The sequence below is a fragment of the Pteropus alecto genome, unplaced genomic scaffold (genome assembly GCF_000325575.1).
Source record: "Pteropus alecto unplaced genomic scaffold, ASM32557v1 scaffold24, whole genome shotgun sequence".
Taxonomy (NCBI): domain Eukaryota; kingdom Metazoa; phylum Chordata; class Mammalia; order Chiroptera; family Pteropodidae; genus Pteropus; species Pteropus alecto.
The window spans coordinates 12,825,636-12,847,645 of record NW_006439192.1 but is presented as its reverse complement, the minus strand read 5'-3'; the positions used below and the strand labels follow the sequence as shown (position 1 = coordinate 12,847,645).

The following is a 22,010-nucleotide window of genomic DNA, read 5'->3' as shown; positions in this document are numbered from 1 at the left end:
AGTCAGGAGTGAAAATCTCTGATAGAAAAAACAGTCTGTCTATATTTTGTAATCATGGTGCTCATTGAGATTATAACAGAAACAACACAATGACAGGCTCATACTTGGCTCACATAAAATCACCATTTCTCCCACAATATTTAAAAAAGATTTATTAGAGACTTTGAACTAATAGTTACCTGGCCTTTAGGGAGCAAAGCGTGTGACAATAGCTCCTCTAATGAGATGAGAGGGAGAAAGGAGAAAAGAAAAATATTATACTGTCAATTTAAAAATATATTTTAGCTTTTTAAAGTTCCTGATGCCTTGAGGAAAGGTAGTGCCTGTAGAAATAACATTTCTACTTGAAATGCTGCCATGTTGCCTATTTCCAGATCAGATATGTGTTGACGATTCACAGGCTCTTACCAGGACTTCAGGACCACAGGAGAGAAATTTCCTCCCAACAAATTGTGACAAAATAACTGTTAGATGCCTATTTTGAAAATTCTGCTAGTGTTCATGGTAAAACGGCATAATTTGATTATCAGGAGACAGTTTATTCTTTATTCGATACATATTTTGAAATGTTTAGATGTAGAAAATGTATATTAAAAAATTGTTATCATTTTGATGTTTCAGAAAATGACTTTAAATTTTGCCTCATACCAATTTTTTATGTATTGCAGTTATTATGAAATACAAAATTTAAATATCTGCCTTTCTGGAGAAAAGTGATTTTAAATTAAGAATAAATGTATAAATTCCAAAACATCAGATTGCATTAAAAACCTATCATTATGTTTAGAGAAATATTGTTGTATTTCCAAATGTCATAGTGAATTTCCATGAACTAAATTAAAGAAAAAAATCTTTCTATAAATAATTCATGCTATATTTTAAGAAAATTTGTATTTTTTAATTTCTAATTTTTCTTTCACAACTTTAATTCATAATTAGAAATTATTGTGTAGTTATATTATTTGCTAGCTTTTTAAATTATTTTCATCTTTAAGAATGTCTAAATTCCTCAATTACACTTTAAATATACTCCCGTTCTATTAGAATTAAAATTATTTGATCATGTATTTGGAGTGTGTTAGTAGATGGTTCCATCTTTGCCTTTTATCACTGGAGTTTTGAAGAAACCTGTGACCGACACATTTTTTTTATTGTCATGTGTTTTAAATATTAAAATTTTTTTTTAAATTTTTGACCAATTTAACTTTAATAAAGTGTTTATTCAAGATTCGTTTTAAGATTTTACTTATTCTTTTATTACTTGACAATAACAATATAACAAATTGTAGATCAAGATATTTGTTGTGTTCGATTATGTATGAGCTATTCATAAATAATTCAGATGTTCCTTTTAGAAACCTGATAAATCCATCTAATTATAAAAATAAACTTACATTGGATGTAAACGCTGATTTTATTTTTTGAAAATACACAGATTATTTGGGATAATGACATACATAAACAGCAAAGCTTACTTATCCCAGGCAGCACATTATCTTGGAGCCATACTTAATAAATAATTTTCAAAATCATGTAAAATTTTATTGAACACCAGTAAATAACTAGTAATGAATAAATTTAAGAAAAATAGCAACCTCTTTTCTTAAATTATTTTGTTTTTTTAAACATAACTTTTAATGTCAGTGATTTTTACTTTTAATGTCAACATTGTCAGCTTTTTCCGCTTGGAATTTAATAGTTCTGAGTGCTCATGAACTCCTGTGGACTCTCTTTCTGTTTTTTTGTTTTTGTGTAGAAGTATGTGTTTTTATTTCGTTTGGTGAAAAGTCATATTGATACTCCTCAGTATGGTGTAAAGCAGAATTTTTAGAGACAAAGAGCCAGTACAAGTCTAGGCACTGCCAGGTACTTTAGCTGTGTCGTATTGTGTGCTGGGTATTCCAATCCTAATTTTTTCTTCAACAAAATTAAGATAAGACATTAAAGGAAAGCTTTTGAATGATCTCCCCAGCAAACTCAGTTACTCAGAAAGAAAAATAAGCTGATATTTTGGAAAAGATACGTGACAAAAAAAAAAGAAAGGAAGGAAGGAAGGAAGGAAGGAAGGAAGGAAGGAAGGAAGGAAGGAAGGAAGGAAGGAAGGAAGGAAGGAAGGAAAAGAAAGAAAGAAAGAAAGAAAACTAGTGTAACTAATATGCATTCCCCAAGTTTCTCTGTTTTTGGCTCTCAAAGTAGGAAATTTTCATGATTGACATTCATCTGCAAGGTAGACATTGTGAAAGGCTAATGACCTCTACTTGACTCTTCTAGTTGGTTGTTAGGACAAATTTTTCAATTAATTTATTTATTTACCAAATATTAATTGAGCATCTATTATGTGTCAGATATTGTTCTAGGAATTGGGCATACAAAAATGAACAAAAGCCAGAAATGTTTGACTTCATAATTTTTACATTTTGGTGAGGGGAGTCAGTAAATAAAGTCAACAAGTAACATGAATAATATATTAGATGCTGATGTCATGGAGAAAAACAAAACAGTCCTAGGGGATAGAGAGTTCAAATTTAAATTAGATAATTTCGTGGAAGATTAAAGATGACTGCGAACTCTTTACCACCTCTCCTATCCAGAGTTGGAGAATCTGCCTGTGGTTACTTTGACAGTAAAATATGGCAAAAATAATGCTCTACCATTTCTGGGCTCAGTCTTTAAGAAGATTGGAAAGTTTGCTTTCTCTGTCTTGGACATACTGCTTTGATGGAAGCCATCCATTATTCCTCACAATGCTGTGAGACAGCTTAAATAGCCACTAAAAAGAACCACCTGAAATTAGATAGTGCTAGGAAGTCCTCAGCTGTTCCAGACATGCTAACTGGGGCACCATACCTGCATGTGAAGAAACCATCTTACACATCCCACTCAGTCAAGCATTTATTGACTCCAGTCCCATTCACCTTTCAGCTTCGACTGCCTGAATAATCCCGTGAAAACTGTCCAATAAAGCCATGAAAGTGAGAAATCATAATGTTGTTTTAAGCTAATATATATTTTGGAATGGTTTGTAGACAGCAATGGATAACCCAACAAACAAACAAACAAACAAACAATATTTGGAACAAATTTGAAAGTTGTGGGGAAATAAGCCATGCTGATCTTTATGTTAATTGGTCCATTCACTACAGGAAAGATGAGAGTTTTAACCGGATCTCTAAACATCTGAACATCCAAGTTGTCTGCTACGAAAACCTCACAGGTGTGTGGACTCAGACCAGTCTCAGTGCTCCACTTTTTTTCCTTCCAGGCATGGCTCTGATTGCCCATCAGAATCGTGTCTCCACCTGGTTGTTCCCTCACCCTAGGGGCTTATTTATCACAGTCAGCAGACTATGGTTCTAATCATTAATGAAGCAATTAACTTTTCTGCCTCAGGGAAATAAGTTTAATTAATCAAAACATTCTTGCTAAATCATGTTGACCAGTACAGAATGTTCTGTAATTAGTGATATATATTTTAAAACTATCTGAATTATAAATATTAACATTACAAAAATGTTCATAACAAAAATATTTTTAAAAGAAAACTGTCATTATTCTTCTGGAAAATTTACAACACATAGGCTTTCACATATTTTTCAGTATCAACGCTCAATAATCATTTGAGAAATCGCCTGGTTGTAATTAACCTTCCCTCGTAAGGTCATGGAGATCACACCAGTCAGTACGTTAAAACTCTTAGTATTGTTTTTGATGCATTGGAACTGTTCAGAAATTCTTATTGATAGTAATTTATTTATAAGCTGGATACTTTGTTCAATAACTTATTCAAAATTCTTAGAGTAAATCTTTCTTGATCCCTCTATTACATGTGTATCTAGTTTATCCATTCATTTTAAAGCATGTAAGGAAATTTAATGAGGTTTTTTATAATATTACATGGTTTCCATATGTTGCTACATCTGTACATCAGAATCAACTGAAGTACTCAATAAAAATAGATGTTTTCAAAAGAGGGGATCCTGGGAAATTCTATTTTTGACAAAATTCCTGGTGATTTTGGTACCCAGCCACAAAATTAGGAGGGTATAAAGAAAATCTCCAAACTCTGCATATTCTTTTTCTTTTTAAAGGTGTTCTTTTTTAAAAGTAGGAACTGATTTGTTTAAGCACAGAATTAGAGCAATGACTAAAATAACATTAAAACCTGTCTTTTCAGTTTCTCGATAATTCCACTTAGTCCCAAATTATTAAAATGTTTACCTGAGCTCTGTACTTTGTTTAGGCCAGGAATATATTTAATTAAAATGTTAATGAAATTTTAAAATAATATTTGGGCATTATTTAAATTATATTCTAGCATGTTTTAAAAATATAGTCATTAACTAAAGGGTTAGTTATTAGAAAGTCTGTTTGCTATAAACTACAGTGTAAAGCATTCTCCAGAAGCACAGTTTTGAACTATTATATTATTGTCATCTTTCTAGTACACTATACTTCACACCAAGGACATTTTTTTATTATTATTTGAATAATGTTGAACTCCAAGCCCATGGCCACTCTGATTTGTCGATGAATACTGTGATCCTGGTGATAGAGGTTAAGAAACAGCCTGAGTTCTTGATGGAGAGTCAACTCAGAATACACAGTATTTAGTGGAAGGTTGAACCAAAAATACAAAATGAAACAAAACAAAAAATAAACAACAATAATGACAAAAATTCTGTGTAGGACAGAAAACAACACCTTGGGTGTTGTTGCAGGAGAAAAAATGTCTCCTCAGAATTTGATATCACAGCCAGCTCCCCTGTGCGTCTGTGACCTCCACTTCTATTACATTTAGAGACCGAAAAACTCAAGTCTAAGGTTTAATTTAAAGGAAGTCATTATAAATTTCATCTTCTTTATTATAGACCATGTTCTCTAGCAAAAATGCAATTAAGATACAAACAAACCAAAAAACAGAAAATCTTATATATTTGGAAATTAAAACAAAAAAAAGCAAAGAAAAAACTATAAATTATATATCAAAAAAAATCACAATAGGCTTTAGAAAATTCTTAGAACTAAACAATAATGAAAAGATTATGTATTAGAACTTGTGGAATTAACTCAAGTAAAATCAGAAAGGAACTTTATATCTTTAAATGTTTTGATAGAAAAGAAGAAAGACTGAAAATTAATAAGCTCAGCATCCATCTCAAGACATTACGAAATATATAGCAAAATATACCCATAGAAAATAAATAATTTAAAAATAGAAATACATGAAACATAAAATAAGCATGCCAAATGAGTTATTTAAAAAGAAAAATAATATTGAAAAACCATTGGCATTACTTATTATGATACCCATAATATATTTGCTAATCACCTGCATTTATGGTCCTCTATTTCATGGAAGCTTTATAGAACTGCACTTTTTGTTCTATGTGGTTGAAGGAGAGGCTCATGACTCTTCTTAGCCATTGGACTGTGAGTAGAAATAGTACATATCTCTTGCAGCCCAGAGTATTTAATTGTCCACATGGATTTTCCTGATGTTTTAATTCTGGTGTTATGACTGGCAGCATTCAAGATGATGTTTTCTTTATTAGCCCTTGTTTCTGAATGGTCTATAATGGGCAGAGAGCACCACTACTAACCTAGGATGGAAATAGTATAGCCTGTGCGGTGTCTTATGTCATTGAAAAAATGTTTTGTTTTGTTTTGTTTTTTTATTTTTGTAGCAGCACAGAACATAAAATATGCTATCTTGACTGATATACTTAAAGAATAGAGAAATAGAGAAAGAGAGAGACTGGGGTGAGGTAGTGGGGATAGAGGGAGGGAGAGAAGAAAGGAGGAAGGAAGGAGGGAAATTGAAATCATTGGGGAAAACGAAAGGAAATATGTGTAGGTGATGAATAAATTAAAAAATACTATAAAACATTATATACAGATTTATAATAAATTTTAAATCTTATATCAAATTTATAAATTTCTATAAATATCGAAGTTAACAAACAGACTTAAAAAGAAATAGAAAACTCGATTGATTAATTTTATAACCATGAGCAAATTAGGCCAGTAGTGAAATTCTTTCCATACAGTATACAAGTGCAGTATACAAGTAGCCTGGATGATTTACTGGCTGGTTCTAATAAATATTTACTGTGCAGCTAAAATCTTATGCAGACAACCCCAGGGTAAAGAAAAAAATTACTTTACAAAGCTAGTATAAACTTGATTCCAAAACAAGAAAGCAAAATTTAGGTGTCAATCATATTTAATAACATAGATATCCCTATCGGCACCCATATTTTTAACCTCATTCTATGTTCTTATGTTCCTTTGTTTCAACTTCCTCAGCTACTCTAGGTACACACTTGTCCCAGGACAGTAGCATTTACTTTTCTTGTGTTTGAAACCATCTTCTCCCAGATGGTCTCTGAGATGGCTCCTTTACCTCCTTCATGTCTTTTAAAATATGTCATCTCAGTTATCCCTTCCCTGAAAATTGGAGCCATTATTACAATATTCCCTCCTCCTCTTTCCTGTTTTGATTCTCTTCTCTGTACTTTCCACAACCTCACATATATTACCTCTCCATCTTCTTTATTATCATTTCTCACCCCTGGAATGAGAGTAGAGATTTTACTTGTTTTATTTACTTCCAGAGCTCCAGCAATTACTTTAGTGCCTGGCACCTGGTGAGGACTCAATAACTATTTGTGGAATGAATTGATAAATGCAAAAGTATTGAACAAAATGTTAGCATGACAAATTCAGCCATGTATTTAAAAAATACAGTATGACTCAGTTGGATTTTTCTCAAGAATTCAAGTTTAGTTTAAATTAGAAAAAAATTAAAATGGCAGATAGGAAAAAACATGAGATTATTTCAACAGATGGGATAAAAAAGCATGTTATGGAATCTAAAGTTAAAGCGAACTTCTTTAACCAATAAACCAACAACAAACATTACACTTAATGGCAAAACATGGCAAGTGTTTTCTTTAATATTAGGAACAAGAAAAGATAGCTTTTATCATTCTGCTCTTCTCACTACATTTACCCAACAGAGTAAGTCAATAAAAAGATAAAACAGTACAAATAATGAAAAAAAAAAGCTCATAATTTTCACAGATGATGTAATTGCCAGCAATATATCAAAATAATTCACAGAATGCAAATTCAGAGGATCCGAAAAGAATTTTATAAACTTCTAAGTTATAAAATTAATATAAAAATATCAATTGGAATCTAAGTAAGTTAAATTGTGGAATCAAACTGTTTCTAAAATTTCTATGGTAACATAAAAAAATAGTGTGACACACACGAGGAAGATGAACAAGTTGGAGAATTTTCTCCACAACAAACCAAAACATACTATAAGGCAGTGTGGTATGTTCTGGGGCTAGACCAACAGACTGATAAAACAGAATGGACAACCCACCAACAGACCCAGACCATGCTGGATACTTGGCAATGACAAGGTGGTATTGTAGCTGAGTAGAGAAAGAATCAACGCATTGGTAAATGGTGCTGGAAAAATTTGTCAGTGAATAAATTGTCAGTCTCTTATTAATCTCCCTTGTCAATCTCTTTTCCGAGATCTGTCATTGTGTTGGTCCCTCCTCGGCAGTGTCTCCCATGCTCTTTTTCTTGTTGGTTTAGATTCTTTTCCCATTGTTTATTTTGGTGCACGTTGTTGGCTGAGCAAAGGCAAAGGCTTATGTCTACTTTACAATGTTTAAATGAAAGTAAATTAATTATATATCTCATCTTTTAAAAAAATATAGGCTATGTCAAGAGCTTCTATTTTCTTTGAAGTTTTTATATTAGGATAAATCAATCTATAATCCCACAAAACATTGGACAAATACTAATGTTTCATAGTGTTGAAAATCTCAATTTCTTTAATTTTTTTTCATGTGCAATTAAAGTCATAGTGTTAATTTGCTTGAGAAAATGCAGCCAGGAATTGAATATGAAAAATGCTTTTTTGTATATAAAGGTAATGTCTATAGCATGTAAATTTTGTGTTCAGTATTTGAACCACCAGGTCTATTTGAGAATCAATGGTCTTATTTTCATAATATCTAGTATTGAAATGTTTCTGTTTTTAGAGAGATTTTTTCAAGAAAGGTAGTTTCTCCAGTGCCAGCATTCTATGTCCTATGCTTTCACTGATATTCATTTAATAGAGTGGCTTCTCATTTGAGGTGCAGTAAAAATATGGTGATGGGTGGCGGCAGAATCCTCAGCCTTGAAGGATGATGGCTGGGAGCATATCCTGGGCCTGAGAGCATGGTTGCTATGGTGATGCTGCTGCTCTGCCAAGGCTGTTTCTCACTGTGGGTGGAAAGAAGCTCCCCTGCCAGCAACTACGTGGGATTCTGGCAGCTGGAGAGAATGCTGAAATGATGCGCTGCTTCCCCAGATGGGAGCTCTGAGAGTCTTCATTTAAATCCAATAGGCAACTCAGGCCCAGCGGAAGAGTGGGGTAATTAGGCTGTAGCCCATTATAAGTGCAAAATGTGCGGGATGAGCTACTTAAAGTTTCTTTCTTTGAGTAAAAGTTTTGCAGAGGATCAGAAGTTAAATGGAAAGATTCCAGCTTGATTTGGAAGAAATGAAGGTTTGGAGAAATTTTTGTCAATAGGGGTAATATAATTTTGAGTTATTTAAATGGCAGCATTTAAATAGGGAGCAAAAGAAATATTTCCATTTTAATTTGGAGATCTTAAACTCATTTGGAAATGCCCGTTAACTCAGAGTTGTCAGTTTGGGTGTTTACCCATATTGAAATTTCTCTCTCTCTCTCTCTCTCTCTCTCTCGTTTTTTTTTTAGACTTACAAGTCACTATTCAATTAAGGCTGTAATAAATGATACAGAGTATGACACTAATAGCACCCCCTCCCACATGGGTTTAGGTAACTAGAGTTAACTTGCTTGTATGGCAGGTAGTGTTGGTCCATCTAAATCACAATCGAGAAAATGTGAAATGAGTAGAAAACGACTGTGAGTTAGTAATAGAATTAATTAGAAATCATCTGTGCCAGCTTTGGTGATCACCTATGGGCTTACCACTTCATATGCTTCCAAGCCGTTCTCATTCTGATTTTATCTTTGTTGTAAGCATTAGGTCTAGGACACAGCAGAGGTAATTCCTATCTATAAATTTGATGTTTTGACTCTTTATTTTTTATAGTTGAACTTCTATTCCGAGGGTTTTGTTGAACACGTTAATCTGGTTTTGTTACCTCAATGTCTGCTGTTGAAATCTCATACACCTATTTCAAATTCTTTGAGAATAGTAGGGGAGATAAATCACAAAGAAATCAGATTTGAGATCATGGGGCTGTTGAGGGCACTTGCCAAAATTAGGAGTAACTCTTCTTTGGGTTGGTACTAATTTTATTTTTCTTCTTTATTTTTAAGTAATCAGTAATATCAAAATTTTATAGCACAGAGAGACAAAGAATAGTCCAAAGATTTTTCTGCTACCCTGTTAATCTTCACCCAAAACTGTGTTCAATGACATTCAGATACTACACACACTGGCCTCATCCATCTGCCAGTGAAATTTCCTCCTATCAAATGAAGTGTCAAGCTGTTCTAACCTTTCCTACTTCCCCACATTGTGTGTGTGTGTGTGTGTGTGTGCATGTGTGTGTGTGTGTGTGCATGCGTGTGTGTGTGTCTGTGTTGGGGGAAGGAATGTTCAGAAAATGATTTTGTCTGTACATGCAAGAGTTATGGAAGGGGGGTGGTGTTCAGACTTCTTTTTTGATCTTCTCTGGGGCAAATGAGATAATCCATAATTCCCTTAACAAAGCCAGTTCAATAATCAATATTAAAATGGCAAACTAATCCTTCCTATGAATCTTTAAAGTTACTTTACAGAGGAACTTTGCAATCATTACACGTATCGTAAGTTGCTATAAAAATATATACATTCTAGATAAAGTGCACGCAGATCTTACTATATCATTAAATAAGAATGCATTTTCCAATCTCATGTTATTTATTTCTGAAGAAAGAAAAAGTCAATTAAATGGAGAGTTTTTGAGAGGTTTCAGCATTACATAAGGAGATTTGATCAAGAAATTCCAAAAGAAGAAAAGTAGGAGGAAATCTTTGTACTAGAATATGTTTGAGGAAGAAGTGGGGACAGAGGTGGACTAAGGGGAAAGTGACATCATCTTTGGAGTTCCCTCAGCCTGTCAGCCTTATTACCTAAATTGTCCTTTCTCACCAGTGGCTCACACATAGTATCTCATCAATATTTATTTTTGCAAAACATACATACTTAAGCGTTTTCTAGTTAACCTCTTAGATAAAGATACCTAGCAGTCACCTAGAAAATTCTGGTTTTAATTTGAATATTAACAACCATGGTTTTCTGATATCTCAGACTAAATGTTTAAAGCCATCTTTTGAAAATTGAGGCTAAAGTGACAAAGATTCACAAAGCTAAAATGATTATGGTGACCAAAGAATTTCGAAAACCATATTATATAACACAATAACAGTTAATATTAATAATTGCTATTTTCTAATAATGGTAAATGTTTATTGAGAACTCTTTGTCATTCACTATTTTATGTATTAACTCATTTTATGCTCACGAGAATCATTTGCAAGAAGTTCTTACTGTCACCTTTTTACCAATGATGAAATCAAAAGAGTAAACTTGCCCCCCAAATGTACAGTGATGGATCAGGATTCTAACCTGCCTGTCTCTCTTTTCTATTGTGACAGTATCTTTCTCATTTTTCAATTATGCACCACAGCAAGAAATAGATTTTGCATTATGAGTCACTACAAAAACAACAGACATAAATATCTGAACTGAAAAGATTCAAAAATAATTTGCCTTACCACATGCAATACACTCATTATTATATATTGTCTAGTCTGTTCTCTTTCACTTTTAAGAATTGCTGGTCAAAATTTAGTAAACTGGGTTCATAAGTAGCAGATTTTGACTCACTATTTAAAAGATACAGCTACAAGGAGTTCAAAAGAAAGTGTCATTGAAATAAAAACTTAAGCATGTGAAATTTGAGAGCTATAAAGTCAAGATGGAATGATATGCATGCATGTGAAGATTAATTATTATAGGAAGTTTGGGTGGAAAGGAAGGTTCTGTTGGTTTTGGGGTAGAGGGGGAGGCCATCAACAGAAGCAAGCATTCTTTTGTCTGGAGGATGGGTTTATAATCAAGAAACTTGTCATTGATACCCTCTAGGGCCAGCCTAGGACTTGATTTACAAGGTTGACCTGATGCAATTATACTTCCCCATAATGCTGAAGTTTTTTTAAAAATTTAGATTAACAGAAATATTAATCTCTAACTTCTTTTCCTGTTGATCTTGTGCAGGCTGTTTTGAGTGCTGTATTAAATGCCTGGGAGGCATTCCCTATGCCTCTCTTATTGCCACCATCCTGCTCTATGCTGGTGTTGCCCTGTTCTGTGGCTGTGGTCATGAAGCACTTTCTGGAACTGTCAACATTCTGCAGACCTACTTCGAGATGGCAAGGACTGCTGGAGATACACTGGACGTGTTTACCATGTAAGTCATTCTAGTTGCTTTTTATTTTGAAAGCGTATGTTCACATTGTGTGTTGAATAAATAGCAGTCTAGAGTTAAGTTAGGCAATGTTATATAGATGAAAAAAGTACTCTTAGGGTATATACATGAGTCAAAAGGACATTGACCTTCACTGTGAATATAAGACACATAGAAAATCAGAGTTTTAATTTGTATTTTAATTTGACTGTAAAGTTTGATCCAAATTTCAGTTACCATTAAGTGAAATACTTGCATTTCTTTTGCTCTTCTAATCTGAGTAGAGGCTGCTTTAATAGAACAGAAGACAGAGAACAGAGCCAGGTATAAATGTAGACTTTGTTGCTAATTCTAGGAAGATCACCCGAACTCTATAGGTACTCCCACCTTTTAAAAAATTTTAACTCATCTTTCTTTTCACGCCTCGCAGAAATGATGTGACTATCTACATAAACATTATGAAAGTTTCTTATTGACTTTTGCAAGAGGATAAGTCATAAATAATGAGCACCTTTTTGCAAGCACTAATTATGCTTAAAATGTGTAATTTACTCTTAACGTATAACCTCCTGGGATCACTAAATTATGGTGATGTTAATTTTTTTAGCAAAGTAACTCAAACATAGTCTAGAAGTAAATAAGAATTTGCATTTCAAGTTGAAGTTCCTTATTGTCTATACTACAGAGAACAAAAGTTTAGGATTGAATTATAGCAAACTTTATTTTCAAATAAGTTCTCAATTCAGATAATTTATTTAGTGATTTCTTGCTCACAAAAAGAAAATAACTTATTCATTACAGTTTATTTTATAATCCTAGCAGACAGTAACTTTTCATCGCATTAGCCACTGTAGCGTTTATTGCCCCTAAACTTCTTGCATCTATTTCATGCTTCATGATACTGCGTGATTATAATGTTTCCATGTTGCTTTATTTTGTCAATCTCAATAAATTTAAACCTTCTCAATTTGTATATATGCTTTCTGAAATAAGATGTTTTTAGAGTTACAAGTCTTAGTAGTTGTATGCCTAGTTAGGATGACTGCTTTTTACTTTTACAACTCCACCAAAAAGAGGCTAATTACATGTCTTATTTACTGGGGCAGTTTCTACTGAGAGTGTAAGTATAACCTAAGACTAATCTATGAGAGCACCTGGTCAACCTGGACAACTTTCTAAGTAGAGGACATCTTTTCTCCAACCCCAATATCAAAAAACATACCATGTTCCTAATTTTTGAAATAATCCACCAGCCACAGGCATATAAATTGTCTTGAACAAAGTATTGTTTATAAATTATATTTATTATTCTATGTTAAAATTACTGACTTCCATGAAAATAAAAAAAGAAAAAGTGGTACACATTTACATCAGGTAACAGAGTAAGAATTCCCTACCTTGTGGGGTGAAGGGCATGTACTTTAGGTCAGAGAGATAGCAAAGTTTTAGAAAAAAAGAAAGTTGAAATATTTGTTTATCTAAAATATATTGATACTTAAAATTTGAGAAAGATTGGTCACAAAATGAAAAATATAATAAAGCAAGTGCATGGGACTGGAAATTCCACCAGCCTGCCAAAGACCCTCTTGCTACACACACACACACACACACACACACACACACACACACTCTCTCTCACACACTGATTAAAAGGAGGAGGAAGTTGATTAGCCACCCAGATAAGAAATGAGATTATTTAAAAACATAGTCCTTAACTATGAAGTATCAATTTAGAGCTTCATCAATGTCACTGACAAATGGAAATGGAGAATTAATAGCAAATTTTTAAAATCATGACCTAAAAATGACAAAGGAATCATATCACTTTCTTTATATTTCCCAGTGTAACTTTACCTTACAAATTAGTTCTGAAAACTTAGCATTAACCATTAAATTGAATTCTTTAAGTCCAGAGTAGACAGTCTATCAATTTCCATTAAATTGGCTTTATACCATGACTTAATCCTTGAGAGTTTACAGATGATATTCATCATTTAAAATATAATTAAACTATTGAAAATGCTTTGGATTATTGCAGATTAGTTTTCAGAGAACCTTAAGAAAATGATTTCATGGATGTATTTTAATGTGATAAAACTGACATTTTCTTTTTAATTTTATCTCAGCCTACACTGGACAAAATATGTTTTCACTATGCATTATTTTAAGCTACCACAGATGTCCTTAAAATCTACAGATTCTCTATATTTAGGCTACATCCAAATTGCTAACTTTAGTTTTAGAATAGATGTTTTTAAGCAAGCATAAGCCTAATTGGTATCATGAAATGATGTATACATCTATCAGAAACCAATTGTCAAGATATTTATTTGACATTTAGACAGCAAATTTTAATATATCACAGAGCTCTGCTAAACTTCTGAAGGAGTAGTATGTGTGGGAGTTCAGAGAAGAGAAATCAGAGATCATATGCTTAAGTTAGTACTTTGGCTTCTTGGTACTAACTTGGTAAGTTAGTACTTACCTTTGGCTTCTTATATTGGAAGTTAAATGTGAAACCAATGATATATGTTTAGAATGGGAAGATTACCATTTTGATTGTAATAAAAGCAAAAGCTCAAATGATCTCTCTTTTCATATTTTAAATAACTAAAATTCTTTATACTAGATTGGTGAAGCTACCAAAGACTCTCTCTGTGTCAGTAAATAGTTCATCAAAACACAAGAGGGAAGATTTGTACCATAAACTACTGAGTATAGTTAGTGCCAACCGGTACATTCAAAGATTACATAAAGGTTTAGATGAAGTAGAGATTACCCTACAGGGCTGCCTTACAAGGATGTCATAGGAGTAGATAAGACAAGGGGAAAACAGGAAGTAAAATAAGGAATGTGAAGCAGAAATGAGTGAAAGATTTGTTTGCAGGCAAAACACTTGCTTAGAAATAAGCCCAGGCAAGTTTGGAAAAAATATGTAAGAGAATGATCATGAAGACATGATGTGTTAGCCAACCTTAATTTACAGAGAGTCAATTTCTTTTTTCCATAGTTCTCATGCTTGATTTAACCATATTGAACACTCCTACCTCATATACTTATAAAGGAAAAGATGCCTGTTTACTGGATGTGTTAACTAAAAGATAAAACCAATTGTCTAAGCCCCCAGTTTTCCACCTGTGGTCATCAGAATCTGAGGTGTTACTCCTTTCATTATCTGTTTCTTCATTGTCTCTCCTCTTCAACACCTACATGTATCTCTGCATGGTCAATGTCTCCAAGTCTATAGAGAGACATATGAAGGGCTGACACACTGAAATAAGGCTGTTCCATTTCACTAATCATCTGTCTAGCATGCAAAATCTACTTCTTATAAATAAATTTACAAATAATCTTCATTCTCATGCAATCTCTACTGTAGACATATAATTCTAAATACCATCATGTTTTACCAATGGGTTGTGATCTGAAATGTAGCTCCTACATCTTCAGCTGATGTCAGCCATTAAACCACTTTGTCAAATTCCATTTGAGATGTGACAACCTCCACAGAAAGGGGATAGAGTGAATTTCTCAAAGATTTTGTGACCCATGGATATGTTTTTAAGTATTACTCTGTTCCTTATCTCCTTGGTTTCCCAGAATCTTTTCCTTTTTTTAATCTGTTCATTTAGTCATTCAAGTTTGTGGTTATTTGTTGGCTCCAAACTGTTGTCACAATGTGTGTGTAAGTTTGCTCACTTTCCCCATTCGGGAATATTCCCACACATTAAGGACAACTTTTGTTTTTTGGTATAGCCAGTTAGACTCAACACTGGAAACAAATCAGTGCCTTGCCACTTTCTGCTATGTGATGAGACCTGTTTTCTGATTTGTGACTCAGACTTTCTCATCTGAGAGTCTCTTGGCAAGGTGTTATTATTGCTCCACAGGTTTCACTTGACTGAATGAGCAGAAGTATTGTTAGCTATTTTACTTCCGTGAAGCAGATTCATATAAGATAATGAAATATGGAAACTAATTAGAAACTAATTAGATATCAAACAATTCAAATCACTAACTTTGCTAAATGACTAGGCTTCTTCAATAATTCTCCTGAGGACTGAGCAAGGAACAACAGCCTTATTCACAAATATACCCCCTATAATTTATTAGACAGGGATTGCATTTGGGTTTTGACGAATTATAGCTTGAGTTCAGGATCTGATACCATAGATTTCCAGAGCAAATATATTTCATTTTCAAATTTTTACAACTGTGACTTGAGGTCAATGGATCAAAAACTGAATTTATTAGATAATGAATTCTTTGACATTTAATACACACACAAAAAAAATTAGTTTGTTTGCATAAAGCAAAAAGTAAGCTCAATAAAATAGATATATAGTGGTTTTGCTCTCAACAAACTTCATGTGTGTATACTTCATGTGTGTATAAATCTCAGTCTGTTTGTAGTTTATGTTTATTTCTTGGAAGTTAATGAAATCGAAAACTATTTCATTAGCTTAATGGATGGGAGTGAGAAAGGAAAAGGAACTAAGAATTTATAGCAAGATAAAATCAGGTTTCATAGGCTGATAGAAATCATAGCAGTGTGCAAACCATCTGTTCTGACATAGGGGTTGACAGTCAAACCAGATTGCTTAGGTTTTCTACTTGTAAGAAGTTTGAAAGTCAGACAAATTAGTATTGATGCAAGATTATTGATTAGTCTTAGAAAGTAAAAAATAATTTCAGTCCTAGCTAAAACTTCTGTGAAAAAAATCATGCTGAATTCCTAACTTCTGATAAATTAAACAGTGAATATATCCTTAGGCAATATTTCAACTGGACTAGTAGTCCTCAAATAAGTGTTAAAAAAAAACACTAATATAAAACAACAACAACCAAACCAGTACATAAACCATGAGGGATTTAGATAGACACACAACATAGTATGTGAGTAAGAGTACTGCTTCTGGGGCCAAACTCTTGGGGTTTGTTTCATGTGGTCTCTGCCCCCGTCTATCTGTCTTACCTTGCATAAGTTACTTAACCTGTCTACCTCAGTCCCTCATCAATAAAAGGGACTTACTAATGCTGCCTATTTCCTAAAGTTGTTATGAGGATAAAATGAGTTGATATTTTAAAACAATTCTAACACAGCTGGCACATCGCAAGCACTAACTGTTGATGAATATGATGGTGATAATGATGGTAACGATGGTTGTGACAATGATAATAATGTATTCTCTGAAGCTGTATCACAACTTAAATGCCCACTACCATGCTTCCTAAAATCTGTTTGACCAGTTAAGTCACCCGACTTATCATAATGCTCCTATTGATGTGCTATTTGACTAGAGTAGATGTTTCAGCTAAGGTAAACACCTGAGTAGATTTCAAAACAAATTAGAATCAAAGACCTAATTTCTGTTTTCTCTTCTAATACCCAGGAGTACAACAAAAAAATGTTTACAAAGAACATGATGATTTCATTCAAATAATATCTGTAAGATTGTCAAGTAGAAGGAAACTTGCTTTGTTTTTTTGTGGTTCAAGGAGAGAGATTTGGGGCAATGAATTCCAGTTTATAGGGAAATCATTTTTTGTCTCAGTATAAAGAACTTTACAAAAGTCACAGTGTTCTAAAGAATACATGTGCTGCCTTGGAATGAAGTGATTTGCCTGTCAGTGAAGGTATCCAGACAAAGCTGGTAATGGAATAACAAAGAATTCTAGTTCTAAAATGCTTACATTCTATAATTCACCTACATTCTATAATAAACCTTAGTCTTCTTTATTCAAGAACAGCTATGTTAGTATGAGTTCCTATTTGGCTCTTTGGGTTATTGTGAATATCAAGTGTGGAAATATGTTTAAAACTGAATTTACTTCTGTACTGTTCTTGCTTTCAAATGTGCAGATATACTTTTTCAGGCTAATCTTTTGTCTGGTTTGTCTTTTAACAAATTCATTCATTTAGCAAAAAGATACTGGGTTATGCTATGTGCCATTCACTGGGCTAATATTTAGGGGTACAAGGTAGAACAAGACCTTTTTCCTCAAGTACTGACATAAGAAAGATATGTAAACAAAAGTGCCATGCACATCAGACTAAACAAGTATGAATCGGAGAATGGTAGCTGTACTTGAGCTGATTTCTAGGATGCTTCAGGTTAATGAAACAAAGGGAGTAGAAAAACTACAATAATTAATACTATGTGATATTGGCATAAATATACACATAAATACTTATAGACACATATAAAATTATGCCCTTACATTTTACCAAAAAATTTCAGATGGATTAGAAGTTAACATTTAAGAGTAAACTAATTTGTAAAAGCTAGAAAAAAATATAGATTACAATTTCACTTAGTATGTGGCAAGAAGTATATAAGCAATATAAGAAACCACAAAGGAAAGATTTATAGATTTGACATAATATAAATTAAACTTTACTCATTAAACTATTATTAAAAAAAAAAACATTAAAGTGTGTGCAAAAACTGAGAAAAATATTTACCACTTACATGACAAGTTCTTAATTTTAATAAATGCAGAATTAAATCAAAGACAAAAGATACATATTCTTCAAGAAAAATCGGCAAGATATAAAAACACATTTTATTAAAGAATATAAAATGATGAATATCTCATAAAGATATATTTATCTACACTACTAAACTAAGAAAATTTATTAAAATTATACCATTATTTTTTAACTATTAATTTATCAGAAAAATTAAATGATAATACCTGGTATTAGGAAACAAAGAGAATAGGCCCTCTTACTAATTATGCATCTTTATTTAAGTTCAAACTTTCTGGACACAATTTTTATAATATATACCTTAAATTTTTCTAGGAATTTATCCCATGAAGACAACATACACTGTGCCGAAAGAATTACCGTGCTATTTATAATAGTAATACATTAGCTTCCTATAGATGCTGAAACAAATTATAAGAAATTTAGTAGATAAAAAAACACAAATTTCTCATTTTTTTACAATTCTGGAGGTCAAAAGTCTGAAATGGGTCTTACTGGGCTTATTGAAATGGGCTGAAATCAAGGTATTGGCAGGATTGTGTTCCATCTGGAGGCCCTAGGAAGAATCCATATTTTTACTCATTCCAGCTTCCAGAGGCCACCTGCATTCCCTGGCTCCTGGCCCCTTCCATCTTCAAAGCCAGCAGTGGAACATCAGATCTCTCTCTGAATCTGACCCTGACTTTCCTGCATCTCTCTTTCACTTATCAAGACTCTTGTGATTAAACTGGGCCTACCCAGATAGCACAGGACCATTTCCAAATCTAAAATTCATTAATTTAATAATATTTTCTAAATCTCATTTACCAAGGTAATGTAGTCACTGATTTTGGAGATTAGAGGTGAGCATCTTTGGGAATTTCATTATTCTTCTTGGCACTGACCAAAAGTAAGAATTAGTAAAACATATTATAATACCTTCAAATGATAGGATGTACCATAGACTTTTAAAAAAAAATCTTGATAAAATTATATAATAGCTTAAAATATTCATAACATTATGACTAAAAAATAAAGTTTGCAAAGCAGTATATAATCATAACTTTTGGAATTTATTCATATAAAAAACTGGGAGGATAAACAGTGAGTAGTCTTTGTTTTTCTGTTTTTTCTTTTATTTCTTGTACGACAAACATTTTATTTCTTCTACAACAAACATTTTAATCAGTAAAACAGTTGTTTACAGAAACATTGTTAAATTTGGAAGTTTGCATTTAGAAGAATTTCATTAAGATGTGTGGTAATACGGATTGTTACTTTGGAAAAAATATAGAGAAGTAAAAGTAAAACTCCTTATGAGTCTCTGCTATTTGATCCTATGGACACATAATCAATAACTTCATGATCGAAGTATTATTGATGCATTTCGTTGACATATCAACAAAAAACTCATTTTTATAGATAAGAAGAGTTTAATTTTCCTCCTATCATATTTGAAGTTATTTGTTCTGTTAAATTTATATATTGCATGTTGATAAAAGAGTACTTTGGTGATAGAGGGATTCAAGCCAGTAAGACAGTGTCAGGTATATTATAATTTAAATATTTCGATGATTTAAAATTTTGAAATGCATTTTGGAATGTAATTTCAGCAAATGTCCACCCTCGGATGGTTTGAAGAAAAATGTTATGTTAGGAATATTTGAATGTCAAGAAATTAACATTAACCTTTAATAAAGTATCTGGTTTGTGGCAGGCTGAATAATGACCCCACAGATATCCAGAACCTAATCCATGACAGAATTGGCATGTTTGGGTCACTGAGAACAAAGAAGATTTGGGAGCAGCTTGCTACAGCAGCATGGCTCAGTACAATCAGGAGAAAGTGCACAACTTGAGGCTCTTTCTTGGGAGGGATAGAGAGATTTAGAGTTTTGTCCAGTCTTACAGTGTACCAGCTACCAGAAGGACTCGTATCTGTCTTGTCTAACTCAGGATGTGAAGGGAGCTGGCAAACTCTGGATGCTAAATGGCCAGTGAGAACTAAAGGGATTGGGGCAGCTTGTTTTTGTAGAATCAGAATTTATAGTGTTGCAGTCACCAGAGAGAACAAGATTATGAACTTCTGAAATAGAAACCTGCCAGCCTCTCTAACTGAGAAATTGCACACACAGCCTCTTCAAAGTCAAACCCACCCGAAATTGGGAGAGATAGCTATTTTTTTCAAATACATGGACGCCCAACACTAAGAAGAAACAGGGAAATACAACCCCCAGAAAGCAACAAAATAAATCTTTAGAAATCGATCTTAAAGAAATTGAGCTACATGAATTACATGACAGAATTCAAAATAACCATCATGAAGATGCCTTTCAAACTCAAGAAAACAATGGACAAAATGAGAATATCAACAAAGAGATAGAAAATATAAGAAAGAATCAAGCTGAAATTTGAGGGTTGAATAAATGAACTGAAAAATTCACCAGAGGGGTTCAAAAGCAAGTTGACAAGTCAAAATAAAGAATGAACAATCTCAGAGACAGGTCATTTGAAATTATCCACCCAGAAAAACAAACAAACAAACAAAAAACAGAAGAAGAAAAAAAGAAAAAGAGTGAAGAAAGCCAAAGGGACTTATATGACACCATCAAGTGGACCAATGTATATATTATGGGATTCCAGAAGAAGAGGGAAAGGAGCAGAAAGCTCACTTAAAGAAATAATGACAGAAGACTACCCAAATCTACATAAGGAAATAGACATCAAGATTCAAGAACTTTAGTGGACTCTAATTAGGATAAATTAAAAGAAATCCACATTGAACATATTATAATCAAATTGTCAAATGTGAAACACAGAAATTTGAAAGTAGCAAGAGAAAATCAAATTTTCACTTAGAAGGGCAACTGTGAAACTATCAAAGGATTTCTTTGCAGAAACCTCATAGGCCAGAAGGGAGTGAAATCAACTCGAAATGGATTAAAGAACTAAACTCAAGACCTGAAACTATAAAAGAAAACAGAGGGGGGAAACTTTATAATATTGTTATTGGTGATGATTTGGATATGGCACCAAACGTACAAGTAGTGAGCAGAAAAATAGACAAGTGAAACTACATCAAACTTAAAAGCTTCTGTGTAGCAAAGAAAACAATTAGCAGAATGAAAAGGCAACCTACAGAATGGAAGAGAGTTTATGCAAGTCATATATCTTATAAGGAATTAATATCCAAATATGTAAGGAACTCCTATAATTCAATAGCAAAAAAACCCCAAGGAACAAAAAACAAAACTGAATAGACATTGATTCAAAGAAGACATACAAAACCAACAGGTATATAAAAAGCTGCTCAACATCACTAATCATCAAGGAAATATAAATCAAAACCACTATGAGATCACTTCACAACAGTTAGAATGGTCATTATATGAAAAAACAGACCCCCCCTCCCCCAAAAAGGCAAGTATTGGCTAAGATATGGAGAAATTAGAACCCTCGTGTTCTGTTGCTGAGAATGTAATATGTTGCAACTGGTATGAAAGACAGTATGGAACTTGCTCAAAATATTAAACATAGGATTGTCAAATGATCCAGCAATCCCATTTCTAGAGAAAAATCTAATTTTTCTCTACCAGTTTATCTTCTAATTGACTTTATTTGTCTATGCAAATGCTATTGATTTTTGCAGGCAATTTTATATCATACTACATTGCTTAATTCTCTTATTATTTAAATTATTTTTATCACTCATTCTCTAAGATTTTCCAAGTACACTATCATATCATCTGCAGATAGAGGTAATTTTAGTACTTCTTTTCCAGTTCTTATAATCTGATTATTGTCCCTAAGTTAATTAAATTGGCAAATACACCCAGAATAATGTTACATAGAATCAGAAATTATCATTGATTTCTTTATTCCTGACTTTAGTAGAAATGCCTCATTGAATATATTTTGAGTTTAAGGTTCTGCCAGATTTAAAAAAATATGAAAACATCCATCCATTTCTATCTCTCAAGAATTTATTAGGAAATATAGCAGTTTCACTAGTATGATTTAT

General features: G+C 32.8%; 1 protein-coding gene across 1 annotated transcript in view; it reads left to right on the top strand.

The window, feature by feature from the left end:
* The window catches only part of GPM6A (glycoprotein M6A), a 246,269-nt gene that overhangs the window by 200,124 nt on the left and 24,135 nt on the right, over window positions 1-22,010 (top strand). The window contains exon 2 of the mRNA XM_015592820.2: window positions 11,328-11,520. Coding sequence (XP_015448306.1) covers window positions 11,328-11,520 — 193 coding nt within the window. The remainder of the gene's footprint in view (window positions 1-11,327; window positions 11,521-22,010) is intronic.